The sequence below is a fragment of the Colius striatus genome, chromosome 26, assembly GCF_028858725.1.
Source record: "Colius striatus isolate bColStr4 chromosome 26, bColStr4.1.hap1, whole genome shotgun sequence".
NCBI lineage: Eukaryota > Metazoa > Chordata > Aves > Coliiformes > Coliidae > Colius > Colius striatus.
The window spans coordinates 3623643-3651430 of NC_084784.1; the positions used below are offsets into that span (position 1 = coordinate 3623643).

The 27788-nt window shown below is 68.6% G+C and overlaps 1 protein-coding gene across 3 annotated transcripts; it reads right to left on the bottom strand.

The window, feature by feature from the left end:
- Window positions 1-1618: 1618 nt before the first annotated feature.
- Window positions 1619-27684, bottom strand: KMT2D (lysine methyltransferase 2D). Of its 3 annotated transcripts, XM_062015732.1 has the most exons (55): window positions 27602-27684; window positions 26019-26098; window positions 25811-25937; window positions 25485-25720; window positions 25267-25373; window positions 25020-25182; window positions 24763-24928; window positions 24567-24681; window positions 24327-24475; window positions 23239-24230; window positions 22843-22971; window positions 21912-22762; window positions 21622-21735; window positions 21149-21259; window positions 20958-21062; window positions 20617-20798; window positions 20365-20529; window positions 20167-20276; window positions 20026-20073; window positions 19696-19911; window positions 19472-19615; window positions 19268-19384; window positions 19041-19165; window positions 18723-18912; window positions 18439-18513; window positions 17971-18075; window positions 17656-17838; window positions 17285-17369; window positions 16944-17188; window positions 16608-16681; window positions 16479-16529; window positions 14655-16358; window positions 14276-14449; window positions 13738-13880; window positions 11443-13553; window positions 11208-11331; window positions 11034-11121; window positions 10805-10871; window positions 10477-10709; window positions 7447-10380; window positions 7217-7360; window positions 6976-7140; window positions 6740-6896; window positions 6573-6654; window positions 6322-6497; window positions 5651-5799; window positions 5432-5567; window positions 5219-5358; window positions 3499-4669; window positions 3275-3411; window positions 3030-3160; window positions 2543-2828; window positions 2356-2429; window positions 2128-2236; window positions 1619-2035 (listed from the first exon to the last, which is right to left on the bottom strand). In XM_062015732.1, the coding sequence occupies exons 2-55, from the start codon at window positions 26065-26067 to the stop codon at window positions 1943-1945; spliced, it is 16257 nt and encodes a 5418-aa protein (XP_061871716.1). In that variant the 5' UTR covers window positions 26068-26098; window positions 27602-27684; the 3' UTR covers window positions 1619-1942. The 3 variants fall into 3 exon arrangements, with proteins under 3 accessions (XP_061871716.1, XP_061871718.1, XP_061871717.1); XM_062015734.1 differs by lacking the exon at window positions 17656-17838; XM_062015733.1 differs by lacking the exon at window positions 16479-16529.
- Between the last annotated feature and the right edge of the window lie 104 nt (window positions 27685-27788).

A 27788-nucleotide genomic window follows, 5' to 3' on the forward strand; every position in this document is an offset into this window, starting at 1 on the left:
GCCGGGACGCCCCCCGCCCGCCCCGGGACCCCAGGCAGCGACTCGGCGGCTTCTCACGCGCTTTATTTCAAACAGCGTCCCGTGCGTGGGTTTCCCCGCGGGGTTGTCCGCGCCCCCCGGCCCGGCCCCGCTCCGTTTGTCCTTTCCTTTTGCCGTCGCTTTGTCCTTTCCTTTGCGCTTTTTTTGTGTCGTTTGCTTGGGTTTTTGTTGGGTTTTTTTCTCTTTTTTTCGTAAATCTCTTTTTTTGTGGGGTTTTTTTTTGTTTTTTTTTTCTTTTTTACCTTAAACCTTTTTTTTCCTTTTTGCAGCTTTTTGACGAGTTGCGGAAGCAGCTTTGAAAAGGTCGCCCCCGGCCCTGCCCCCGGCTTCACCGCGCTGCGCCGGGGTGGGGACACACACACACACTCACGCGGGACCACCCTCCCCCTCCCCCGGGGACAGGAGGGTCCCCCTGCACCGTGCCTTTGTGCGTTAAGAGATCCCAGCTCTGTGCCCCCACCCCGAGGGGCTTCCCCCCAGGGTTCGGAGGAGGGGCAGGTGAAGCCCCGAGGGGGCTGCAGCCGGTGGGGGGGGGCGGGGAGGGAGGGCCGGGGTGTAATGCCCACTTGCTGCTTCACTCTCCGAGGCCGCCCCTGCCTGGCAGGAGGCTCCAGAACATCCCCCCCCCAACCTTTCACCCTCGGAGGTTGGGTTTAAAAATGCCACGGCCCCCCCCCCCTTGCCCCCGCACCCCAAATCTCAGCCCAGCAGAGCACAAAGAGTCCCCCTCCCCCCCCGTCTAGTATATACAATATAAGGTATAAATAGATAAATAACCTCCCCCCGCCCGGTGCCCCAACATCGGGGGGCTGCGGGTGAGGAGGGACCCCCACCTGGCCCCACCAGCAACCCCCCTGTGCTGGGGGCACGGCTCCAGCCCCCTCCCATCCCCACCTCACACCTTGGCACGTTGCATGGCTGAGACCTCCCACTGGGGGAGGGGGACGAGGGCAGGGACCCCCCCTGTGCCCCCCTCGTCCCAGAGACCCCCTGCAGCCACGGCCAGAGGAGGGGGGATTGGGGGGTGGGCCCACGTCCTCCACAGCCCACGGGAGAGGGGGAAGACCCCGTTCCCCCGCGGAGGGGAGGCTGTGCCTAGGTGGGGTCAGTGGGGTCTCACATTTAAAAACAACAAAACAAAAACCAAACAAAACCCCCCAAAATAACCCCTCCCCCCAAAAAAAAACCAAAGGGAAAAAAAACCCCTCAAAGAACAAAAAAAAAAAAACCCCAGAAAAGCAAAAAATCTAACACTTAAAATGAGGTAGGTTTGGGTGCAGATGCTCCTTGTGTCTGCCGGGGTCCCGCGCCGCCGCGCTCCGGGGTCTCGTCCACACGCACAAACAGAAAGAGATCAAAGGAACCGAGCGAGCTCTGGCCGCCCCGCGGGGCGGGGCAGAGCCCGGATTGTCGAGCTCAAGGAGTCTGTGTTACCTTGGTAAGTAGCGAGCACAGAGGATTAGTTTTGTTTCTAAAAAAAAAATCCCAAAAACAAAACTAAAACAAAAAACCCCAAAGGAAAAACAAAACAAAAAAAGGGGGAAAAATAAAACGGAGGGAAAAAACCAACAATAAACGATAAAACTGAATCGAATCGAATCCAGGGCGGCTCCAAACTCGCTGCGGCTCCGCGCTGCTGCTCCCCCCCGGGGCTCCCCCGGCGCTTGTGGGGGGGTGGAGGTGGTGGGGGGGGTCTCGCCGGACCCCCGCACCTTCCCCCCTCCGAGTTCCTCGCAGGACGAAGCAAAGAAAAACCCTGAGTTGCCGGTTCGTCCGTCCGTGCGTGTCCCGCGGGGCTCCGTCCGCGCCCCGGCCGCCGGCCCGGCACCTCCCGCGGCCCCGGCGGGGCTCGGCGCCGTCTCCCACGTGGGGGGCTGCGGCCCCCCCCAGCCCCTTCTCCCAGCTAGTTCATCCACTTTCGGCAGTTCCAGGCTCCACAGTGGCAGGGGATCTTGTGCTGATCGTCCTCGAAGTCGAACTGGTAGTCGTAGGTGAGCTGGGGTGGGGGGGTGGGAAGGGAGGAGTTACCCGGAGCTGCTCCCCCCGGCTGCCCACGGCCCCCTCCCCGCGCCCACGGCCCCCTCTGACCTCCTCCCCCTTGGGGATGCGCCGGCTGGAGATGATGATGATCTTGTCCTCCTTGTCGAAGGTCACGACTTCGGCCACGCAGTTCGGGGCACACGAGTGGTTGATGTACCTGAGCGGGGAGGGCAGAGAGGGGCAGGGGTCAGCGGGACAGGCACAGAGCTGCTGCTCCCTCTCAGGAGGGTCCCACCACCCCAAAGCCCCCCTTCCCTCCATCACCCCAACGCTCACCTGGCCGGGCCCCCCGTCAGCGTGGCGTCAATGACGTGCTCGTTGTTGATGCGGAACATGTAGATGCCGCGGTTCTGGCGGGAGAAAAGGGTGTCTGTGGCTGCACTGAGCCCCCCACATCCCCCCCGAGCCCCCCACATCCTCCCCGAGCCCCTCACATCCTCCCCGAGCCCCCCACATCCCCCACCTGCTCCTCGTAGATCTTCTCCCGCCGGTTGGCCACCTCGTTGCGGATGATGGTGCCGATGTACTCGATGACCATCGTGTGCTTCTCGATGTCCTTGGCCGCGTAGAGCCCCAGCCCCTGGATGCGGGACCGCGCCAGGTACACGTTGTTCTTCCACTCGGTCTTCAGGCGCCGGTACTGGGAGGACTTGGAGTGCACGAACTGTTTGCTGTAGGGCGTGTTGGTCTCGCCCGTGAACGTGCTCTGATAGGCCTTGGACATGCTTGTGCTGTTCAGGGTGTGGGGCCTGGCAGGGTGAGAGGGGGTAAGAGACAGGGGATCCCCAGGGATCCCGGCTCTCCCCATGGATCCCAGGAATTACAACTCTCCCTGTGGATTCCAGCCCTCCCGGTATATCCCCACTCTCCTTGTGGATCTCATCTCTCCTGGTGGATCCCAGCAATCCCAGCATGTCCCAGCTCTCCCAGTGGATCCCAGCCCTGCTCACCGCTTGTAGTGGGTGAGGATCTTGGGCTCGGAGCGGGCGCAGCCCGTGGGGTTGATCATCAGCGGCAGCTCCATCAGCGGGTGCCGGCCGTAGCGGAACAGGTAGTTCTGGCAGCTCTCGACACCGGGCAGCTGCCGAGGGGGAGCAGAGGGGCTGTGGGCCGAGGGGCAGCACCAGAGGGGCCACTGCTCCCCTTCCCAGAGAGGCTGAGAAAACAACCCCCTCCCCAGGCCTGCGGGACCTACCGACTCGGCGATGCGCAGCACCGCGTGCACCGTGAGGCCGAAGAGCTCCTCACCCTTCAGGTACTCGGGGAAGAGCCGCAGCATGTCGGCTTCCTTCCTCATCATCGCCACCGGCTCGATGATGCGATTCCAGACGGCTGCCAAGCGAAGGGAGGGAGGGTTGGAGCCGGGGAATGAGCCACCCCGGCGCCTCTCACCGCCCCGTGGCTCAGCCGTGGCCTTACCTTGCGGCGAGGAGTCAGAGAAGACCAGATCCTCCAGGCCCTGCTCGATGACCTGCACGACGAACTCGGGGCGGCCGTTGTTCTCGCAGATGGTGCAGCGGTAGCAGCAGCGGCGGTTGTTGGTCCGCAGGCTCCAGTAGATGCGCGTGGCCTCGTAGCCCACGGGGTAGAGCGCCGTGACGCTGTGGAAATCGGCCATCTGGTGCGGCAGCAGCTGCCCGATGGCGTGGAAGACCAACCCGCCCACGCGGAACATGTGCAGCCGCTCCCCGCGCTGGATGATGCTGGCGATCTGCTTCACCTCGTCCCGCTCGATGTACACGCGGCGGAACACGGTGAAGCTGCTGAGCTCCTGCTCGCAGGGGCCCTTCAGCTTGTGCAGCGGGCACAGCATGGTCTTGTCCTTGAAGAACATGCACTTGGCGCGGATGGCGCAGGCGAAGTGGTAGACGCTGGGGCAGCGGATGCGGTTGCAGCTGTTGGTGGCGCCGGTTTTCTGGCACAGGGAGCACTTGGTGAGCAGCCCGCGGTGCAGAGCCACCTCCACGTTGATCAGGGCCCCCCCCTGCGTCTCGTACACCTCCGTGGACCACAGGGCGCAGTTCAGGTGGACCCAGAGGTCCAGGTCGAGGTTGAGCAGCCGGGCCGGCCCGTCCGTGGCCCCGTCGCCCTCCTCGTGGCAGAAGCAGCACTTGCGCAGGTCCCGCGGCACCTTCTCGGGGCGCAGGGTGGTGCCCAGCTTGTCGATGAACTCCGCGATCTCCTTGTCATCGTCCCGCTTGGCTCCTCCTTTCTGGATGGTGACGAGGAACCGCAGCCGTTTCCAACGCACCCCCTTCCACTTCTTCAGCCGTGGCCGCGCCTCGTCCCCGTCCTCCGGCGGCCGCGAGCGCGGCTTGAAGCGCGGCGGCGAGTTGGGGGCTGTGGCCCCCTCCTCCTGTGGGGCCGGCGAGGGGGCGGGTGGGACGGGAGAGAGCGGGGCCGGGGCCGCCTCCGGGGCTGCCTCGGGGTCGGGGACTCTGGCAGCCTCGGCGGGGCTGGATGGGGAGGGGACGGAGGGGGACAGCGGTGGGGAGGGCTCCTGGGGCAGGACTGAGAGCTGCCGCACGTCCAGGTTGGAGACGTTGTTGATGTAGCAGTGGTGAAGGGTCTTCTCGGGCGCGGGGCTCTCCTGCAGCACGGGGAGGGGGATGTGTGCCAGGGATGGGGACCCTCACCCTGCCTGGTGCATCCCCTGCAGGGACCCCACCGCACCCCAACCCTTTCCACGCAGCCCTGGGAGACTTTGCACCTCTCCAGGAGGGTCCCTGGCCTCTCAAGAACCCCCGTGTGCCACCCTACAACCACAGAGGGATCTGGAGGAACACTTCCCGAATCTCTACATGGTCACACTGGGTCCTCAATCACAGAATCTCCAAATGCTGGGGGTGGGAAGGGTCCTGCAGAGCTCATCCAGCCCAACCCGCTGCATAACAGCTTCCCCTCGATCAGGGACACAGGAACGTGCCGGGTCCTGCAGCCTTTTTCCACCTCACAGAGACTCTGCAGCCCCCTCAGCATCTTGGTAGCCCCGTGCTGGCCTCATCCAGCAGTTGCCTGTCTCTCTACAGCTGGGCAGCCCAGAACTGTGCAGAAAGCCCCCCCTGTCCTGCACCCTCACACAGCCACAGCCCTACAGGTACCCCGAGACCCCTCTCAGGGACCCTAGTGCCCCGCTGACCTGTCTGAGCAGTGTCAGGAGGTCCAGCTCGCCCTTGAGGCTGTATCCTGGCAGCACTGCATCGAACTGCTTCAGCCACTCGGAGCTGCCGTCCGGCCCCTTCCCGGCCAGCGCCGCCTTCTCCTTGCCCCCGAGCACCCCTGCGAGAGAGACGGCGTGAGCCCAGCGCGGGGGTCCCAGCGCGGGGGCAGCGGGGACGGAGCGGGCGCTCACCGGCCACGTCCGTCTCCACCTTCTTGGCCTCGACCATGGCGGCTCGCACGGGGCCATCTGGGAACAGCACCTCGTAGGAGCTGGGGATCTTCACGCTCAGCAGCTCGGCCATGGCCACCATCACCCCGTTGAGGTTCTGAGCGAGAGGAGGACGGGCTGGGTCACGGGCCCCGGCTGCCACAGCGCCGGGGCAGCGCCGGGACCTGTCCCCACGCTCACCTTGGCAGCCGCCGCAGACACCGTCAGCATGACCGAGACCTCGCTGCTCTTGCCCTTGTCCCACGGGGCGCCCAGCCCTGCTGTCCCCACCTTCCCAGGGGGGACCCCGAAGGGCTCCGCGGCCTCGTAGGGCTTCGTGTCGGGGAACGCTGGAGTGGGGAGATTGGGATCAGAGCCACACAGACCCAGCCTCGCCAACAGCCACCCATCAGCCCCCAATCCCTGCAGGAACACTGCTGGGAACCCATCCCCTCGTGTGGGGACAGAGACACAACACCCAGCACTGACTGGGAACCCTGGGGAAAGCCCCAGGAACGGGCCAGCACTGACACATGGGGCCAGGCTCAAGGCTCTGCTGCCCACAGTAGACCCCAGAGACCGATTCTCCTGTCCCTCCCCATCCCTACAAGCCCTCCAGCCCAGGCACTCTGCTCCTGCCCTGTCCATATGCTGCACAGACCCCTTCCTGCTTATTTACCTGCCTTGCAGACCCCCTTCTTGCCCTTCTTCACCCCTGCCTGGTTCCTCTACTTCATGGACCTCCTCCCACCCAGTCCATACGCCCCACCAACCCCTTCCTGTCTGATCTACAGACTCCACTGACTCGCTCCTGCTCAGTCCACACACACTGCAGCCCCCCTGCCCTGCTCTGTGAGACCCCCTCAGCCCACCTGGGATACTGGCGCGGGGGATGATAGGGATGATGGGGGACAGCACTCGCTCCTCCAGCTCCGGCTTGGCCTCACTGAGCAGGGGGAAGCGCAGCAGCTCCTCGCCCAGAACGCTCTCAGGGGACGAGGCAGGGACGATGCTGTCGGGGGAGTCGCTCTCGTCGTCGCTCTCCATCCTGTGAGGAAGGGGGTGTCACGGGCTGCGGGGGCTCGGGTGGCCCGTGGAGGGGGTCGTGGGGCTGGTGGCTCACCTGACATCCTCGGTCTGGTTGTGGGGAGGGGTGGGCAGAGCCGCCAGCAGGTCCAGGCTCTTCACTTCCACGGCTGGTGTGTCTGCGTGGGGATGGGACGGGGGTCACGGGGAGGAGGCACAGGCAGCAGCAGCGACTCAATGCCGCTCCACATCAGCCACACTCACCTTTCTGTCCGTGGGGCTCACGGGCTGGGTCGGTGTCCTTGGGCTGCTCCCCCATCTCTTCAGGGGCCGTGACGCCATTCACCATCTTCTGCTGCACGGAGGGGGGGGGCGTGGGGGGCAGCGAGGAGGGCGGCGTGGGTGGGTTGCTAAGGTTGTTCTGAGGGGGAAAACGGGGAGGTGAGCAGGGCCCAGGACACCCAGACAAGGGCAGGGAAGAGGGCACGGCTCTGCCTCACCTTGGTGAGCAGCTGGGAGTAGTAGTCGGGCACGCTGTCGAGCACGGCGCTGCCGAAGGCGCCGCGCAGCTGGCTCTTGCCGTTGATGGGGCTGCTGCCGAAGGGCGCAAACAGGCTGAAGTTGGCCGTGATGGTCGGCTCCGTCAGCGGCAGCAGCGACAGCTCCTGGGGATGTAGTGGTGAGGAGGGGACTGAGGGCGGCCCCCCATGACCCGGTCGTACCGCTGGCCCATGGACATACCTGCTTCAGCTGCTTCATTAGAGCCTCGCCGGGTCGCAGCCCCTCGTCCTTCCGCAGCTTCTTGCGCGACGCCGGCACCCGCTCGTTGCCCTTCTGCACGCGCTTGGGCTTGGTGGCCGCTGGCTTCCTGGCCACAGAGGGGTCCTGGGGAAGGAAAAGGGGGGCAGTGGCCGTGGCGAGCGTGGTCCTGGGGCCGTCACCCCCACGTCCTGCCCCGACACCCCGCTCACCTCCCTGCCCAGCAGCACCGGCTGCGGCCGCGGCTCCATCCCGGTGCTGCGGCTCTCCACGTGCCCATTGAGCTCTCCCGGGCTCTGCGCCGAGAGCTGCACGTTCTTGGTCCGCAGCAGCTTCTGCAGCAGCAGGTGCCCGGTCTCGGAGCGGCTGCCCAAGGCCAGGACGCTGTTGCCTTGGCTGCCCCCAGTGTCCCCGTTGGCCTCCGGCTTCGCCGCCTCGTCTCCATCCAGCTCGCACTGTGCCACCAACGCTTCCTCCTTCGGCTCCTGCTTCACCAGCACCTGGGGGGGGTCACCAGCGCCGGGGGGCCCCTCTGGCACAGCCCCGTTGATGTGGGGCTCGGCAGGGTCTGTGGCGGGGTCCCAGGGGCTGTGTGCCGGGTCAGGGACAGCGCCGCTGGCTGCGGGTGTCAGTCCCTGCTCTGCCGGTGCCGCAGGGCTGGGAGCCGAGCTCAGGACCCCCGGCGGGTTCTTCTTTGGCTCTTGGGGGCCCTGCTCGGGGCTTGCAAGGTGCTGGGACGCGCAGCCCAGGGGAGAAGGGGCCGGTGGCGTGGGCAGCCGGACGAGGCCGGGCTGGGGGCCACGGGCAGCCAGGGCTGCCTGCACCAGCTCTGCCAGGGGCTGCTGGGGGGGCTGCTGAGGGGGCTGCCCCAGCACCGCTCGCCCCTGCTCGGCAACGAAACCGCTCTGTGCCTCCGCCGGGGTACCTGGCCGTGGCTGGAACACGGGTCTCAGCGGGCGGGGGGGCTGGCGGGTCGTGGGGGCTGCGGCGCCGTAGTCCGGGGCCTGCCCGGGGAAGGGGCCAGGGGGCCGCAGGGCCTGGCTCTGCTGCAGGAGGCTCTGCTGGTGCCGCTGCACCAGGAGGGCCTGGAGCTGCTGCTGCTGCTGCGGCGTCAGGTGCCGCAGCTGCGGGTTCTTGGCCAGGACCCCCTGAAGCTGCGCCCGGATCTGGCTCATCGTGGGCCCCGGCACTTGCCCCAAGAGCCCCGGGGGGAGCGCGGCCGTGCCTGGCGTCGGCCCCGCTTTGTGCTGCCCGGGGCTCTGGAGCCGTGGGGGCTGGGGCTGGCCCTGCAGCGAGCCCGTTGGTGCCTTGGCCGGCTGCGCCTGGCCCATCCCGCAGCCCAGTGCCGGCTCAGCCGCCGTGGCTGCGTCCCCGTGCTGCTGGGGGGCCGCGGGGCTCGGTGGCGGGGCGAGCAGGCTGCCCGGCTGCACGGGGGCCGCCCGCAGCGCCGGCTGCGAGCCCAGGACTCCCGGCTGCGGGGAGCCCAAGAGGAGCTGCTGGCCCTGCCCCAGCTCAGCCTGGTGCTTGGGGGCTGGGGGCTCCGGGCCACCCAGCCCCGGGGGGTTGAGGGCTCCCTGCGGCTCCTGGGGGCCCCCGTGCAGCTGCCCCCCGCTCTCGCTGCCCTCGGCGGGCAGGGAGCCGCCGTCCGCCCCCGCGGGCTGGTCCTTGGCAGCCAGGACCGCCGGGGCCGGCTGCATTCCCTGACTCAGGTGCAGCACAGAGGGGGCCTGGCCCACCGTCCCATGCTGCGGAAAGTGCTGGATCGAGGGCTGCCCCTGGCCCAGCCCCAGGAGGCCCGGCTGGGCCGAGTTCTGCTGCTGCTGCTGCTGCTGCGGGGCCAGCAGCGCCCGCGACTGCCCCAGCTGCTGTGACAGCACGAGGCGGTGGCTCAGCATCCCCGGCACCTGCGGCGGCAGCTGCGGCGAGCCCAGCACCCGCTGCTGGTGAGGGGCCAGGAGGACCTGGCGCTGGGGCTGTGGGTGGCCCAGCACCGTCTGGTGCTGCAGCCCCGGCGGTGCCTGCACATGTCCCGGCAATCCTGGTGGCTGCTGCTGCGGCGAGAGCTGCTGCACCAGCAGGTTCTGGGGGCTGCTCATCAGCCCTGGCTGTTTTGGCACCATGGGCTGTCCCACGGCGCCAGGTTGAGGCGTTGGGGCCAGTGGCTGCTGCCCCAGGAGGCCGGGTTGCCCCACCATGGCCGCAGGCTGCATCGAGCCCTGTCCCAGCACGCCAGGCTGCTGCATCGATGTCTGTGCCATCATACCAGGTTGCTGCATGGATGCTTGTCCCATCACGCCTGGCTGCTGCATGGGTGCTTGTGCCATCATCCCAGGCTGCTGCAGCGATGTCTGTGCCATCATCCCGGGCTGCTGCAGCGACGTTTGGCCCATGATCCCCGGCTGCTGCAGGGCCGTCTGCGCCATGATTCCCTGCGGCTGCATCGGAGCCTGTCCCATGACACCCTGTTGCTGCATGGATGCCTGTCCCATGACACCCTGTTGCTGCATGGATGCCTGTGCCATCACCCCTGCCTGCTGCATGGATGCCTGTCCCATCACACCCTGCTGCTGCATTGATGGTTGTGCCATGACTCCCGGCTGCTGCATCGACGCCTGTCCCATCATGGCCTGCTGCTGCATCGACGTCTGTCCCATCACGCCTGGCTGCTGCTGCTGCTGCTGCAGCGACACTTGTCCCAGCATGTTCTGCTGCTGCAGTTTCTGGGCCAGCTGCATCCTCTGGAGCTGCCTCTCCTGCATCAGCCGGCTATCGGCGCCCAGCCCGCGCAGAGCGGGGTTCCCGCTGAAGAAGGCGTTGGAGGTGCCGGGCACAGGGGCATTGCCCACGGCTTGCTGGCCCATGAAGGGCAGCCCCTGCTGCACAGTGGCCATTGACATGCCCCCCTGTTGCAGGCGCAGCCCCCCGGGCTGCCCCGGCTGCTGGCCCAGGCCCTGCGTGCCTACCACGGCCCCTGCGGGCTGCTGGACGCCGTGTGTCGACAGCAGCTGCCCGGGGAGCTTGGACATGAGCCGCGGGCTCTGCGAGGGGCTCAGGGCCATGACGGCCGAGGCCTGGTGCTGGTGCTGCTGCTGCTTGTTGCGGTACTCGGCCATGAGGTTCGTGTGCTCCTTCTGCTGCTTCCTCACCTGCCGGGGACACGGCAGCGCATCAGGACTCGCACCAGGGACGGGGGGATGCCCACGGGTGCCCACCCGCAGCCGGGACCCGCAGCCGGGCCCTACCTGGTCCAGCTGCTTCTGGATTTTGCTCTGCTGCTCCGTCACCAGCTTCAGCTTCTCGGCGTCGGCCTCTGGGAACTCGCGCCCGGCTTTCTTGGCCGTGCGCTGCTTGGCGCAGAGCGCTTTGCGCGACTTGCGGTGCGCCCCGATCTGCTCCTCCAGCACCTTCAGCTGCATCTGCAGCAGCTGCTGCGTGTGGAACAGCCACTCCTCGTACTGCCGCTGGTCGGCCTCGTCTGCGGGACACAGGGAGGGGGCCGTGGTGAGCGGGGACGCGCCCGGCCCCGGCTGCGGGGGCAGGACGGGCCGACCCCGCCGCGTTGGTACTCACTGATGACGCCCTGGGCGAAGGTGGGTGGGTTGGGGCGAGCCTGGGCCGGGTCTGCGCCGCTCCGCTCCTGGCACACAGGGCAGGGGGTCAGGGAGGTGCTGTGTTAACCCCTCTCCACAGCCCCCATCGCCCCAGGGAACCCCAAGCCCACCAGCCAAAGCGGCTGCAGGTTGGGGGGTCCTGAGCACCACCCTGGCAGCCCCAGGGGACCCCTTGGCCCCTCACTCACCTGCCCGCTCCCTGCCAGCAAGTGATTCTGCATCTCGGAGACCGCGGGGCCCCCCGAGAGCCGCTGAGCCAGGAGGGAAACCTGTTGCCTTTGTGGGGACACACAGACAAGCAGATGAGCAGGAGCCCAGGCCCCCTGCCCGCCCCACGCCCTGCTGCCCACCCTGCCCTTTACCTGTTCATGCCTGGGGCCACCCCGATGCTGCCCTGAGCCATCACCTTCTTGATGCCTTTCAGTGCCACCATCTTGGCCTTGGCGATGGGGTCCATGATGTCTTCAGCAGCAAACTTGTCCAAGTCTACCAAGAGAAAGCCGGTGGCGGGTTCTGCAGCACGTTCATCCCTGCACTGCCCTACCCAGAAGGACCCCACGTACCTCCCTCCCCAAAACACCCCCCCGCAGTCCCTACCTGTGTCTGGGAAGAAGCTGTTGGCCAACTGCTGCTGCATGACGAGCTGGGGGGGCTTCAGGCCCAGGGCGGGCGGCTGCACCCCGGCCATCGGCTTCTGCACCAGCACCTGCTGCTGGCTCTGCTGCGGCTGCGCCAGGGCCACCTGCACACCGTGGGGGGCTGCCAGCACGTGGGGCTGCCCGGGGGCCATGCCCATGTGGGGGGTCAGCGCCGGGCCCTGCTGGGGCGTGCCGAGCCGGGGGGGCTGCGGCGGCATCAGCGGCGGCCTGGCCACCAGCCCCAGCTGGAGGGGGGGCTGCGGGGCGCCCAGGCGGGGGCTCTGCCCCTCGGGGGGCTGCCCGGCCGCGTGCAGCATGGGGTGTCCCGGGGCAGGAAGGTGGGGGGTACCCCGGGGCAGGTGGGCAGACATCTGCTGCTTCTTCTGCAGCTCCTTCTTCTCGTGCTCCAGCAGGTCCTCGATGAGCAGAGGCAGCTCGCTGGCCACGAGCGAGCTCTCCATCTTGTCCAGGTCGTCGGCCGGCGAGTGCCGGGTGCTGCCCAGGCCCAGGGCTCCGCCGTCCAGCTCGAACTTCTCCAGCAAGGGGTTGCTCTGGCTGCCCAGCTGGGCAGGGGCCAGCCCGCGGCCGGGCCCGCCATAGGGGTCCTTCTCGGGCACGGGGACGGCAGCGTGGCCGCTGGCAGGGAAGTGAGTCAGGCCGAGGCGAGCGGGGCCGGGCGCGGGGCCCAGGAGGGTCTGTCCGGCTTTGAGGCTCAGCCCCAGCGAGGCAGAGATCTTATCCGCACCCTGCAGAGCCTCCGCCTTGACGGGCGCCGGGAGCCGCTCGGGGCCACCGGCCGTGAACTGGCACGGAGAGGTCTTGAGGCAGCCGTCCTCCAGCTTGGGCTTGACGTCGGTGGGCAGCGAGCTCGCCTTGGCCTCCAGGCCCTGCACCTTCAGAGCCGGGTCTGCCGCCGGCACGGCGCCCGCCGCGGGCTCCAGCCCGTCCTTGGGCAGCTCCTGGTCCTCCGCGGACGGGGCCACGTCTTTGCCGTCCCCGGGCTCTGGGAGCTGCGTGCCGGGCCCCAGCGGCTCCGTCTTGAGCTGAGCTTCGCGCTCGGCCTTCTCGTTGGCCGACTCGACGAGGCGCAGGTGCTCGTTGAAGATGTCCTTCTTGTCGCCCGTGTCCAGCTCGGGGTCGGTGTACGCCAGCAGGTCGAACTCGTCGCCGTTCAGCAGGTCGTCCAGGTGAGGATCCGCGGTCTCCAGGCTGTCCAGGTTGTCCAGGTCGTCGTCCTCTTTCGCCACGTCCGGATCCAGGCTCAGGTTGGCCAAATCGTCGTCGTCTTCCAGGTCTTTGTGGGAGCCGAAGTCGTCGTCCAAGTCGGGCTCCACGGGCACCTCGCAGGGCAGACGCGCTGCCTCCAGGCTCAGGTGGCTCTTCCCCGGGGCCGGGGCCGTTGGGGGGTCGGGCGCGGGGCCGTCCTTGTGCCCCTCGGGGCGCAGGGCAGAGCCGGGGGGCAGCGGGCGCGGGGGGCCGTGCTGCAGCTCCAGGCCGGGGCTGGGCAGCGCCGCGGCGGCCGCTTTGGTGTGAGCCGGGTGGTGGCTGTTGCTCATCTCGGCTCCCTGTGGGGACGCCGGCGGCAGCGGCAGCTTCGGGGGCTGCAGTGCCGGGGCCGGGAGCGCCTGCATGGGCATGACGGGGGCACAGAGGGGCTGGGGGCTGCCCTCCTCCCCGGGCAGGAAGAAGCGGGGCCGGGGCGCCTGTGGGGCGAAGGGGGAGCCCACGACTCCCCCAGGTCCCTTCTGCACGTTGTGCCGCAGCTCGATAAAAGGGGCTCCCAGGGCCGCGGGGGACGCCGGCACCGTTTCAGCAGGTGCGGGCAAGCGGGTGCCCAGGTTGCCCATGGGGGTGCCCACGTTGCCCACGGGGGTGCTCAAGTTGCCCAAGGGGGTGCTCAAGTTGCCCACGGGGGTGCCGGCAGCCGGGGGGGCGAAGCGGGAGGCGACGGGCAGGCGCAGGGATGCGGCTGCTGCCTGCTGCTGCTGCTGCTGCCACAGGTGCTGCTGCGGGGACGGCGTCGGGAACACCCCGCGGGGGTAGAAGCCCTGGGGGGGCCCCACCGCTGCCCTGTAAGACACCGCGGTGTCGGGACCGGCTCGGCCTTGCCATGGTCCCATCACACACCAGAGCCCGAGGGTCTCGACCCCCTCAGCCCCCAGCAAAACCCCGATGATCACCCTATTCCTCCACAAGCAGGAGCCGGGGGGATGCGCCGCTGTGGGGAAGCCCACGGTGCTGCCCCGGCACTCACCTCCCGTTGATGTCCAGGGCGGATGGGGTGGCCGCTGGTGGGGGCCGGGACAGACGCTCGTCCTGCGCGAACGCCGCCTGCACCATGACCGAGCCTGGCAGCTTCCCGGCGCCGGGGGCCAGCGTCCCCAGGAGACTCTTGTCCTGTAAGGGGAGAGAAGGACACAGTGTCACCGCAGAATCCCTGATGGTGGAGGCTGGAAGGGCCCTGCAGAGCTGCTCCAGCCTAACTCCATGCTCAAGCAGGTTCCCCTGGCTCAGGGGGCATAGGAACGTGCCCAGGTGGGGTTGGGAACCTCCCAAGGAGCCTCCACACCCTCCCTGGGCAGCCTGGGCCAGGTCTCCCTCAGCCCCACACCAAAGAAGCTTCCCCTTAAGTGGAACTGTTTGTGTTCCAGCTGATGTCCCTCATCCCTTCTCCAGACACTGGACACTACAGCACAAAGTGTTGTCCCATCCTCCTCCTCCTGACTCTAGGCACTGGTGTGGAGCTTCCCCGGCAGCCTTCCCTTTTCCAGCCGTTCCCCGAGCCCCCCTACCTGTGCTGGCTGGTAGGTGGCCATGCCCCGGCCCACGTCGAAGGGCTGGCTGCCGGCCTCAGGGGCCCATCCCGCTGGCGGCGCCGCGGCGGCCGCGGCTGCGCTTTCCTTCTCCTGCCGCAGGCTGTTGCGCTGGATCTGCTGCCGGATGAGCAGCTCACGCAGCCGCTGGCGCTGCGGGAGCCGAGACGTGAGCACACCAGCACGTCCCACGACCCCTCTGTGGCCAAACCCACCCACAACCCCACCATGTGCCCCCTCCACAACTCTGGGAAAGCAGCCACAGGCAGTCGGGCTCCCAAACCCCACCAGTGCCCACAGAGCTCCGAGTTCCTCCCTCCCATCTCCTTCCAAGCCCAGACACGGCCCGAGCCCTCACCTGCCGCTGCTTCTCCAGCTCCGACTGGCTCATGGTGCCCAGGGCCCCGTCCTGGCTGCCCGGCAGCTCCGCCAGGTCCCGGTTCGGGAGTCCCGACAGCCCCGTGGCCACCTCATCCCTCTTGTCGGCCGACGGCCCCAGCGCAGGCCGGGGCAGGAAGGCGACGGGGGTGTCCTGGGGCTGGGGGGCGGCCGGGGGCTGCTGCGGCAGCACCGAGGGCGGCCGCAGGGGCGAGAGGCTGTAGGTGTCAGCAGCCACGGCAGCGCCTGGCGCCAGCGGGCTGCCGGCCTGGTGGAAACCAGGGGACGAGGAGTAGCCCGAGCTCTGGGGCTTGCCGGGGACGTAATGGCTGTTGATCCCGTGGGGCTGGTGGGATGGGGAGCCCTTGAGTGGCTCTGAGACGGCCGGGGGGAAGGTGAAGCGCACGGCAGGCGGCTGCCCCCCGCCTGGGAAGACGCTGGCACCGGGCGAGCGGGCGAAGGGGGGCTGCTGGCCGGCCGACGCCTTGGCGTGGGGGTCCCCGGCGCCCCCGCCGGCCGCCGGGCTGTGCGACAGTGGCACCGACTTGAACCCTGGCTCCAGCATCTGCGGCCGGGGCGGCTTGTGCAGGGGGGTGAAGGGGTCCCGGGACTGGGGCCGGGAGGGCGGCTGCGAGTAGGGGTCCGGGGACTGGAAGCGAGGGGTGACGGGGGACTGGCAGAAGGCTTCGTTGGAGAGCGGGCGGGGGGTGAGGGGAGACTGGGAACTGGACTGGGACTGGGGGCTGGCTGGGACGCGGGAGAAGGGCTCCGAGGGAAGGGAGCGGGGCGGGAGGGAGCAGCAGCCCTCGGGGGGCTGCGGCCGCGGCGTCAGCGGGGGCTGCGAGTAGGGGTCCGGGTAGGGTGACTGGCGGTAGAGGTCGGGGTGGCCGGGGGGCGAGGGGGCCAGGGGATGGGGGTCGGGGGGCCGGTGCCCCAACCCCGGGCTCTGCGGCTCTACCTGAGAGACCCGTGGGGTCAGGGGGGCTTTGAAGACGTCGGCCGCCTTCAGCTCCGTGGCAGAGAGGTGGGGGCCCCCTGGAGACTCCCCGTAGCCCATGGCCGAGGGGTAGCCGGGTGAGCAGACCCCCAGGCTCCCCCCTTCCTCCTTCTTCACCTCTAAGCCTTTCTTCTGCTCCCCAAAAGGCAGGGGAGAGAGCAGGGCCTCGGGGGGCCGTGCCCCGGGGCTCCCTGGCACTGAGAGGTTGTCCAAGGAGGGGCACCGGGGCTTCAGGAAAGGGTCTGGGGTGCTGGGCTGGTGCCGGGGGGTGCCGGGGGGGGTGGGGTGGAAGTCGGAGGGCTGGGAGCCAGGGAGAGCACGGGGGCCAGCGAGGGGCTGGGGCTGGCCAGGGAAGGGCTGGAAGGCAGCGGCCGCCGTGGGGCTCTGGCCCAGGGGCGAGGGGAAGCGGGGCTCCAGCGCGTAGGCGGGCGCCGCGCCGAAGGGATCGTGCGAAGGCACTTGGGCAGGGGACTGGGGGGGAAGCTTGGGGAAGAGCTCGCTGGGAGACTCCGGCCCCGCTCCGGAGCCCACCGGGGGCTTCAGGAAAGCGTCTCCGGCGGCAGGGGGGCTGCTGATGTAGACGGGCTGAGCCCCCGGCGGCACCGGGATCCGCAGGTGCAGCGAGGGCCTCTCGGGCTTGCGCAGTCCCTCCCCTTTGGTCTGCTTGTTGATCTGGCTCTCGGCCTGCTGCAGAGAGAGCCCAACCATCAGGGCTGGGGAAGGGGCTACGGGGATGGCGGGGGGGGCACATCACCTGCCCCAGGGCTGGGCCGGGGCCGCCGGGCACCTCCCCGCCCCAGCACGTACCTTCTGCACCTTGTTGATGCGATGAGCCGCCCGGTTATCTTTGGCCTTTTGCTAACAAAAACACGAAGCCAGCTGACTTGCAGCCCCCGGCGCCCCGAGACCCCCCCACAGCGATGCCCCAGCACTCACCAAATAAGGGGCTTTGTCTGTGGCAGGGACCTTCCTCCAGAGCTTCATGATCTGTTTGCAACGGCTCGACCAGTCTGGGAGGCCGGTAGCAGCAGATGGAGAGGAGAAATGCAACGTTAGCCCGTGCCTGACGAGCCCCCCAGTGCCCTCAGTAGGTGACTGCCACACTTCACTTGGGGAGATGGTCCCTGAGACCACCCCCCATCACCGCAATGAAAGCCCAGTCTCACAGCCAAGCGAGACCTCCCACCTGAACAGGGCCCAGAGGTATCTGCACCCAGCTCCCCCCCTGCCCTCACCCCAAATGCAGCGGCTGCAGCCCCCCCAGAGCCCTACCTGGATAATCCTGCTTGAGGTTGGGGAAGTTCATGTTGGCGTAGAGGACGGGCGAGATGGTGGAAAGCTCACCCAGCTCCTCGTCCTTCTCCCAGCGCTGCAGGCTGCGCTGGTTGTAGGACAGTCCATCGCCCTCGCCCTCCGTTGTGGGCGTCGTGGGCGTCGAGGGGGTGGTGGCAGCCGAGCTGCTGGCCCAGGGGCTCTCGGGCTCGCAGTGGTCTGGGCTGAAGAAGCCGCTGCGCTCCCTGCGTGAGGGAGAAAGTCAGGGACACACAGGGTGTGAGCAAAGGGGTTCCCCAGTACAAGGGGGAGATGCAGAGAGCAGCCCAATGGCCACGTACCTGTTATCCAGGAAGGGGGACTGGCACACGCCCGAGTACGAATCCAAGGAGACGGCTCCGGAGAGTGAGCTCAGGGAAATGCTCCCTGCAAGAGGAGGGAGAGGGACTGCAGGTGAGGCAGAGCTGGGGCTCCCACCTGCTCCCTGCCCCTACTGAGAGCCCAGAAGCTCTCCCACCCACATGCCCCTAAATGCTTTCCCTGCTCATCCCTGGGACAGACCCAGAAACCCAAGCTCTTTAAACTGCTCAGCCCCAACAAGGACACCCCATGTTGACCTCCCCGTGGCGGATGGCAAACGCTGCCCTTCTCCCACCACCACAGTCCCCAGCCCCTCACCACCCCAGGATGGGGCCACGCTGCCTGCGCTCACCCTGCCCCGGCAGCTGCAGGTCTCCCTGCAGGAACGGCCGCTGCGCCCGGCCGGGGTCCTGCCCTGCGCCCCCCGCCTCCATCCCCGCGGCCACACAGTTCAGGGGCTGCTCCCCGCGCTCCGCTGAGCCCAGTACGTCCTTGAAGAGCTGCTGCACGTCTTTGCTCTCCATCTTGGGCAGCTCTGCGGGCGGGAAGGGAGGAGCTGAGCCACGGCGGGCGGCATGAGCCTCGTGCTGGCAAGAAGCGCAGGAGAAGCCCCGGGGGTGCCGAGACCTCTCTCCTTCAGCTGGTGAGGAGGCTGCGGGGGTCTCACCTTCCGTGGGGATCTTGTCGAGGTCGGAGCTCAGCGCACCCTCGCCCGGCGTCGATGGTTTCTCAGCGTCACCAGGGTCTGGGGAATCCTTCAGCTCGTCAGCCCCTGCAAAGGGGAGACGGTAGGTTACTTCAGCACCCCGGGACCCCCTCAGCCCAAGGTCCGGGATGCCCAACACGGACGTGCACGGGGCAGCCCCCCCATGGTACAACGGGTGCTGCGCAGACCTCCGAGCCACACGGGGGCGCGCTACGGCCGCCAGCACCAGCGAGTTGCGCGCGCTTCCCGCCCTGCGCAGAGCGGCCCCCGCGAGACCCCCCCGAGGGATCCCCCGAGGGACTCCCCCTGATCCCCGTCAGGACCCTCCCCAAACTCCCATCGGGACCCCCGTGGCTGTGGACACGCCTCACGCTGCGTGGCCAGAGGACACGGGCTGAGTGGGGGGCACAGCGGGGTCGCAGGGCTCACCCAGCTCCTCGGCTTTGCCATCGTCTTTGCCATCGTCGTCGGGAGCGGTGGCGCTGCCGTCGGTGCTGTCGTCCCCTGCGGGACCCCAGAGCTCAGCGTGGATGGGACCTCCCCAGCCCCCCCCAGGAGCTTCCACCAGCACCCTCCGGGTGCCAAAAGCAGCCCCCAGTGTCCCCCACAGCCCTCAGGGTCCTCCAGCAACACACAACCCCCTGCCAAACCCCAATGACCCCCCTCGTGGACAGTGCCCAGGGTTTGGGGCTCGCAGCCCAGGCCACACTCACCTCGGGGGTGTGTGGGGGTCTCCCTCCTGTCAGCGGGGGCACCCTGCAGGGCACCAGCCAGACTGGGGTCCCCCTTGGGTCGTGGGGCACTCTGTGCCAGGGAAGGGCGGGCGGCCCCGTCCCCCACCCCGCCAGCTGCCAGCAGCGCCTTCCGGCTCAGGTCCATCAGCGCCTTGCCGAAAAACGCCTCCTGGCAAAGGAGGAACCGCCATCAGCACCATTGTCAGGGGTCCCCGCCATCAGCACCGCCACCAGGGATGCCCGTCATCCACGCCCACCGTCTCCACTCACTCCATGCCCACTCCCCATCCACCCCACCTGCAGGTATGGGGGGAACATGTCCTCCAACTTGCTCTTCTTCCTTCCCCGGCGCTTCTTCTTCTCCTCCCCTTCTACAGAGCCCGGATCCAGGCTGCCCTCAGCCGGGAGGTCACCTGGAGGCCCTGCAACAGCCACCCCCCATTAATGCCGCCCCCAAAATCAGAGCAGGGCTGCTCCTGCATACAAGCAGGCAGGGAAGGGTGAGGGGTGCCACCCAGCCCTACCATCCTCTGTGTGCCCCTCGGTGCTCAGCCCCTCGCGTCCCACGTCTGGCAGCGCCGCCGGGACCTTCTTGAGGCGGGTGTGGGACTTGCGCTGCCGCACCATGAACCCGCCAATGCCTGTGGGGCAGAGGGAGCTGGGGAGTCAGGGCCTGGGGGGATGGATGGACTGGGGGAGGGGGAAACGGCCACGGGGGTGACGCTCACCGGGCCGGTACGGTTTGCGCTTCCTCTTCTTGCACTCCTCGGGGTCCTCCAGCCCCTTCCCCGAGTCCACGTCAGCCACGATGTCACGGTCAGGACTGGCCAGAGCCTCCAGCTTGATCTCACACTCCATATGCTCGATGCCCCCTGCACGGGGGGCACACGGGAGGCGTGAGTGGGGTCCCCTGGTGCCCCCACCCCGCAGCCCACTCGCCGCAGAAACACACCTTCGGTTTTGAGCAGCTCGTCGCCGTCCAGGTCCCCGTCCTTCTTGTCATCGGGGCCCAGGGGGTCGCCCCCCTCCAGCCCCCCGTCCCCGTTCAGGGTGCCCGGGCGGCCCTTGCGCTGCCGCCGCTTGTGCAGAGGCGACAGGGAGAGGTTGCGCAGCACGGCCATGCCCGTCTCCGTCAGCCACACGCCCTCGAAGCGGAAGTACTGGGGCTCTGCAGGGACAGAACCCACCGTTGGGGACAAAACTCATCGTTGGGTGCACAGCCAGCGCCTGGAACAAGTCCCAGAGAGTCCCCAGCGCCGATCCCAGCACCACACACATGTACCTGGCTCCTTGGCCTTGACCGAGGCGCTGTCTGAAGGAGCCACAGGCACTAAGAGGGGGAACAGCAGATGAGGTGAGTCCCCCCGTTCCCCAAACATCCCCTCCCAAACCCCAGCAGCTCCTCCCGCCCCAGGCTGCTCACCGGCCGGCTTGACCACGTAGGGCTGGCAGGCGCTGCAGTCGAAGCCCTCGTCTGCAGCCTGTTCCACCTCCTCCTCGGTGAAGAGGCTGTCGCACGCCGCGTGCAGCCACCTGCGGGCAGGGGGTCCCGTCACACACCCCCTGCAGCAGCCCGAGCACTGGGACCACCACCCCCTTGGCCCCGTGCCGCGGCACTCACCGATCGCAGTGCCGGCACTGGATGAGCAGATCGTCCTCCACGTACTTCTCCCGGCAGAAGGGGCAGGTGACGAGGCTGGCGCAGGGCGCGCAGTGCGTGTAGTTGTTCTGCCACTCACAGTGGAAGCCAGGGGAAGCCGCCCCGCACTGCACGCAGCACACACACCTGGGGACGGGGCGAGGGGCAGACAGGAGTCAGTGGCAGCCCCCAGACCTCCCCCAGCGGGGCTCCCGTGGTGCCCCCCTCACTCACCACTTGCACTTCCAGCCGCCCTTGGGCACGGTCTGCAGCGGGGGGTCCAGGCAGTACGTGTGGTAGCTGATGTCGCAGTCATCGCAGAGCAGGAGGCGCGAGGGGTCGGAGGCTTTGCCGCACACCTCGCACACGATGCACTCCACACAGCGCCAGCCCTTCAGAAGCATCACCTTGGTGATCTGGGGACACAGTGGGGAAGAAGCCACGTGAGCCCGTGGCTGCAGCCACCCCCTTCCCAGGCTTGGCATGGCACAACACAACCCCACGGACACATGGCGCGGCCCCACGGCACGATCCTGCCCACCCGGTGCAGGGCCAGGGACCCCCATCCCCCTCACCTTGCTGTTGACACAGTAGGGGTGGTAGCACTGGGAGCACTGGGAGCAGGCGAGGAGGTGGCCCTCGGCCCCGCGCCCGAAGCTGCCGCACACCACGCACATGTCCTGCAGGAGAGAGGTCGTGAGAAGAGCCGGGAGGGGGACACAAACGTCTGTCCTGTCCCTCTGTCTGTCCCTCAGCGCCCCGTTACCTGCATGAGCACGAACTTGTCGGTGTTGGAGAAGAGGACGACCGTGTTCTGCATCGTGTCGTCATCGTCCTCATCCTCCTCCTTGCTGGGTGAGCTCTCCACGTCGGCAAGCTGGGGACAGAGTTGGGAGCTCAGCACAGAGGACTCTCCACTCTCTGGGTGGTTTAGGGAGGGCACCAGCCACAGTCTGGTGCCAAACCAGGGGGGCACAGTACGTCTGGGGGAGCAGATCCCCTGCCTAGCTGCCAGGCAGCCCCTCTGCACCAGCAGCCCCTCTGCACCAGCCCTACGCCTGGGAGGTGACACTCCCAGACCCACAGCACAGCCTTGTGCAGTCGTCTCCCTGCCCGGACCCCTGCCCACCCTACCCCAAGGGACTGGGACAGTTGAGGGAAGGGACAAAGAAGATGCTCAGCCCTCAGCCCTACCACCTAACAGCTTAGCCCCCCATCTCAGCCTCAGACCAGCCTTACTGCCAAGGTGTCGACGGATGAGGTTGTCGACTTCAGGCGTGCACGGCCCCGGCCCCGGCCCCCGTGGGACCCACCTCGGGGGCGCCGCCGGCCTGGGAAGCTGCTGCTGCGACCCTAAGGACAAGGAGAGAGGACGGTTACAGCGACCCAGGGGCCCGGCCGGACCCCCACCACACCCCCCAGCCCACCCCCATCCTCGGCCCTCGCCTACAGGGCAGCCCAGGAGGGTGGTGGGTATCATCCCTCCCTTCCCCAAGACCAGGACGGGTAGGTTGCCCTCTCCCCAATACCTGCTTGACGCGGGAGCGCCCCGGGGAGCTGCGCCGCCGGCCCTTGTCCCCGTCCCCTTTGGCTGAGGGCTCGAAGAGCAGCGAGTCGTCGGTCTCAGCGCCCAGCGGCAGCGACGCCACGTCCTCCTTCTGCAGGCTGGCGTCGGCCGAGGCTGGGCCCAGCTCCAGGGACAGCGAGCCGGCCCCCTCGGGGTCCGGGGAGCCCAGCAGCGGCTCCGAGCCGGGGAAGCTGCTGCTCGTGTCCCCCTGGCTCAGGTTGGAGATCTCGTTGAGGATGTCGGGGCGTGGGCGCAGGGTGGGGGGCTCAGGGCCTGACTCGTCCCCACGCCCCAGCAGCTTCTCCCCGGCAGCGCACACCTCCATGGGGGTCTCGGGGCCCAGCTCCTCTGGCTCCAGGAGCAGGAGGGACCCCTTGGCTTCGGGGTCGCCGCCAGCACGGCCTTCCTCCAGCACCTCTTCCTCACTCAGCGGTGGGGAGCTGCCGCTGGTGCCCTCCCGCTCCAGCCTCGGTGCCTCTTCCTCCTCTTCTTCCTCCTCCTCGGGCAGGCCCGGGAAGTGCCCCAGCTCTGGGGCTGGGCTGGTGTGGGGACCATGGCTGGGGGGGCCGGCCGGTGACTCCCCCTCACCAGCAGCCATGTCCATCTCCTCATCCTCAGGGGGCTCGGTGGGGGCTGGGGCGCAGGCGGGGGAGCCCAGGGGGGGCGGTGGGGAGCTGGGGGGCTCAGTGTCCATGGCAGTGCTGGGGCTGCTGGGGGGCTCGGGCAGGGCTGGGGCTGCTGGTTCGGGCACCACGTGCTCCTTGGCATCTGGGGAGGGGTCTGGGGGGCGGGCTGGCGAGACAGCACAGAGATCTGGGGGAAGAAAGGAGGGGACAGTGACATTGCAGCCCCCAGAGGCACCCACCTCAGCCCCAGAGTGGCCCCAGACCCACCTGGAGGAGCTGGGGGTGGGGGCTCCGTCTCAGGGGGCTGTAAAGGCTCCAGCTCCATCTCCTCTTCCAGGGGCACCTCAAGGGCCAGGGCTGGTGCTTCCTCCAACACGGCAACCTCGGGGAGGAGACCTGTGGGACAGAGCTACAGGTGAGCAGGGCACAGAGGTCCCCTCCAGCCCCTGGCCACCCAGCCTGGGGCTGAGAAGCAACAAGTATTACCTGGGACTGGCCCAGAGTCCCTCCCAGCCTCCCACATACCCCTAAAGTGGGGAATCGAAGCATGAACTCAGGATCAATAGGGTAAGGGTCACACCAGACCAGCGCTGGGGTGGGATCCAGCACACGTGGCAGACAACAGGCAAGGAAAGGGAACTGAATCAAAGGGCCCCCACTTACCTGATGGCCTCAGGTCCTCCTCGGGAGGCAGCTCGCTGGGGGGAGGCTCTTTGGGGGGCAGCTCATCAGGGGGAGCTTCTTCAGGGGGCAGCTCAATGAGGGGAACTTCTTCAGGGGGCAGCTCTTCAGAGAGAGGTTCTTCGGGAGGCAGCTTATCGAGGGGCAGCTCGATGGGGGGTGGCTCGTCAGGGGGATGCTCGTTGCACGGTGACTTGTCAGGGGGCAGCTGGGTGGGGGGCAGCTCGTCGGGGGATGGTTTGTCGAGGGGTAGCTCATCAGGGTGTGACTCCTCAAGCGGTGATTTACTGGGGGGCAGCTCATCAAGGGGCAGCATGGTGAGAGGCGACTCGTCAAGGGGTGGGTGACTGGGGGGCAGCTCCTCAAGGGAGGGTCTGTCAAGGGGCGGCTCATCAAGGGATGCTCTCTCGAGGGGCAGCTCATCGGGAGGTGGGTGGTCAGGGGGCAGCATCAGAGGAGGGGGCTCCTCGGAGGGCTGCACAAGAAGAGGAGGCTCCTCAGGGGCTTGCATGAGAGGAGGGGGATCCTCAGTGGGTTGCATGAGAGGAGGTGGCTGTATGTCAGGGGACTCTGTGAGAAGAGGGGGCTCTTCAGGGGGTTGTAGGAGAAGAGGGGGCTCGTCAAGGAGTTGCATATCAAGGGGCTGCACAAGAAGAGGGGGCTCCTCAGGGGGCTGCACAAGAAGAGGGGGATCTTCATCAGGGGGCTGTACGAGAGGAGGGGGCTGCACGAGAGGAGGGGGCTGCACGTCGGGAGGCTGCACCAGAGAAGGGGGCTGCACGTCGAGGGGCAGTTCATCAGGCAGCACGTCGCTGGGGGGCACCTCTGCAGCGGGGGGCTCGCCAGGAGGAGACCCGCCATCGCCCGGGGGTCCCTCCTCAGGGTCCCCCCCCGGCTGCGTCTCTCTGTCGCACCGCACAGGCTCCGGCTCAGCGGGCGCATCCGTCAGCTCACAGCGCCCGGGGGACACCGACCTGGATGGGGGCGGCGGGTGAGGGGAAGGGGGCTCAGCCCACCCTTTCCTGGGGCTGTGGGACAATCCCCTGCCCAGCTCCCCCATCCCCACTCACGTCTGCGTGGGGGGCTCCGGTGCCCCACGGGGCTCCTCGGCGTCGCGGCACTGCTGGCAGCCCTGGCACACCGCGGAGCCCTGCGGCCGCTGGCAGCTGGGGCTGAGCCCTGCCAGGCGCTGGCCACAGTCTGAGCACACCCGGCAGTTCTGGGCAGGGGGAGAGGCAGAGACACGTCAGCGGCAGATGAGGAGAGGAGGGGAAACAGGCAGAGGGACGCTCAGCAAAAGCAGGACGCACCTTGCACTTCCAGGAGCCAGCAGGGAGGCCCTCGATGGCCAGCTCCATGCAGAAGGTGTGATAGCCCTTGTCACAGGCCTCGCAGACCAGCATCATGGAGTCCTCACCGGGCTGCCTGCAAGGGGCAAAGCCAAGGGTGAGGGATGAGTGTTCCCCCCTCACATCCCGCTCCCTGTCCCCCCAGCCCCGGGCTCACCTGCAGGTTTGGCACACTTTGCACTCAGGGCACTGCCAGCCCGAGCGCTTGCGGGGCGTGAGGGCGATGTCCAGGCAGCCCCCGTGGTAGTGCTGCCCGCAGCTGGTGCAGAAAACCAGGTCGTGCAGGTCGCCCAGCCCATCGCACACCGAGCACCGGGCGTCCTCTGCGCGGGGAGAGAGGGGGCAGCCGTCAGGGACAGCCCAGGACCCCCGCTCTGGGGTGGGAGGGGGCTGCCGGCCCCCACTGACACGCACCCATCTGCACGGCCTCGGCCACGTGCTCGGGACAGAGGAGCCGCAGGGTCTTCATGGACTGGAAGCAGCCGGCGGCGGCGGCACAGGGGAAGTGGTAGAGGCGGGAGCAGCCGCCCGCCCGGCATGGGATGGTGGCCCCCGTCCGCAGGCAGTGTTCACATTTCTGTGAACAGAGGAGCCCAGAGGGGTCAAAGATGCTGCCCAGGGCCTGGCTGAGCCCCCATCACATCCCCCAGGACCCCCTCACCTGTGAGATCCCTGAGAAAACAGCTCTGACCACAGCGGCCGGACCCGCCGCCTCCTGCCCTGCGCCAGTGGCCCAGGCTGCGCACCAGCGGTGGACCCAGCAGTGCCCTGCGGAGAGGGGACGACAGGGGTGAGGAGGGGGACAGCCAGGGGGGCAAAAATGAGGGGGAACACTCAGCGGGGCAGGCACAGGGACCCCAGTGCTGCGACCACACTCACCCGTCGGCTCAAAGAGCTGTGCCAGCGTCACCCGCTCTGAGAAGCCGATCTGCGCCAGGTCATCGCCCTCCGGCTCCAGCTCCAGCCCTGGGGGGGGCTGCCCGGGTTCCCCGGGGGGCTCGTGCCCTGCCAGCCGCTCGGGCCAGTCAGGCGCCGGCCCAAAGCGCTGCAGCTCCCGCTGCCCGTGCGGGCTCCAGTCCCCACAGTTGCAGAGGGCGCAGCGGTGGGCTGGCGTGCTGTGGGGAGGGGGGAGGACAGTGGGCATCAGGGACGTCTGGGACCCCCACCAGATCAGTACACCCACGCACAAGTGACCCCACTCTCACCTGCCAGCATGGGGAAGTCCCTTCGTGTCCTTGCTCTCCGGCTCCGGCCCCACGGAGGCAGCTTCAGGGGGTTTCAGGGGGTCCCCCTCTGCGCTGCCCATCTCCTCCGAGGTCACGGCCCCATCGGCTGCCGGGAGAGCAGCCATCAGCCATGGGGGAAGGATGGGGGGCACGGTGCCAGTCCCCCCAGACCCTGCCCCATGCTCACCTGGCGTGTCTGCCTCCTTCTCCTCGCTGGGCGGCCTCTGCTCGTCCATCGTGCTCCGGCGTCCCTCGGGGAGACCCCGGCTGCGAGGGACCGAGATCCATTAGCACAGGCCTGGAGGGGCCCCAACGCCCCCCACCCCAGAGGCACGGGAGCTCCCTCCGGCTGCTCTCCCCCAAGAGGAGTTTGGAGGGTCCCTCCTCCACATGTGCTGAGAGCAGGCGGCAGGTCCCGGCTCCACAGGGGTCTGTGAGACCCCCACGGTGGGGGTGGCTCCTTGCTGCCCCCTCCCGGTACCCCTACTCGGGGTGGGGATGGCAATGCTCCAGTGCAGCCCAGTGTATCCAGGGCAGCCGCATCCCCACAGCACAAGGATCAGGACTGCGTGACCTTAATTAAACCCGGGCAAGTGACCTCTGTTCTACTGCACCCCGGGACCCCCAAGGAGCCACTCGGACTCCCCAGCAGCACCCTCAGTGCCTGCAGCAAGGCTGGGACCCCTCGTGCTTCCCGTTGTGGGACTGGGGTGCCCATGCCTCAGCTTCCCCCAGCGCAGAACCCACCCAGGAGAGCTGCAGGGGAATTCACCCCCAAACACCACGAGTAAAACAGGAAGGGGGACTGTGCCCCCAACTTCTCACCTCCCCCTCCCACCAGCACCGCACATGTACCCCAAGAACACGGGGGGAGTCTGAGGGCTGCAGGAGGGGGGATCAGCAAAGGAGACCCCAGCCCTACTGCACCCACGCGCGAGAAAGGAGCTGGCAACGGGTCCGGGGGGAGGGAAGGGAAAGCTCTGTGTTCCGACAGCCCCCCCTGGCCACAGCGCCGGGAATGGGGAGGTGCTGCGACAGCCCCCGGCCACCCAAAACCCCACCGGCCCCCCCTGACGCCGCGCGGTGCGCGGCAAGAGCCCGCGGCCGGGCCCGGTGCAGCCCCAGCACGGGAGTGGGGCAGCGACCCTCCCCCAGCAAACCCCCTCCGCCTCTCGGGGGGTCCCGGGGGGGATTCGGGACCCCCGCGGCTGCTGCGCCCTTCCCGGAAGGGCCCCGGCGTGCACCGGGGACGGGGGGGGGCGGTGGAGGAGCCCGGCCGGCCCTGCCCGCGCCCCCTGGGGGGCTGCAGCCCACCCCCCCCTCCTCCGCCCCGGTACCCCTACACGGCTCCCCCCGCCCCTCCCCGCTGCCCACGGGCCCTCCGGGGGGGCCAAGACGGCCAGGCCCGCTGCCCCGGCCCGCCGCGGCCTACGCGGGCACCGGCACCGGGGCCCCGGAGCGCCGGGCCCGGCCGTACCTGCGCTGAGGCGGCGGCGCGGCGGCCCGGGCCCCGGCGGCTCCCCGCGCGGCGGGCGGCCCCGTTCCCGGGGCCGGACACAAAGGGAGGCGCGGGGCCGCGCTCCGGGCCCGGCTGCCGGGGAAAGGCCTGGCCGGGGGGGAGGCGGCGGCGGCGGCGCGGCCCGGCGGAGGCGGCGCGGCCTGGGGCCGAACGCGGGGCCCTTCTCCCTTCCGGGGCCGCGGGGCCGGGGCCCGGGCGCAGCGGGACCCCCGGCGGGGCCGCCCCCCACCCGCCCCCCGCCCGGCTCTTACCCCCGCGGCCGCCCTACGCCGACGGGCCTCGGGGCGCGGGGCGGACGGTGCTCCCCGGCGCGGCCATTTCCAGAGGAAAGTAGGTCCCGCCGCCCGCCCCCGCCGCGCCCCGCCCCGCGCGCCGCCCGCCCCGCCGGGGCCGCCGCGCTGAGCCCTGGGGGCCGCGCCCGGGGGGGCGCCGCGCGCG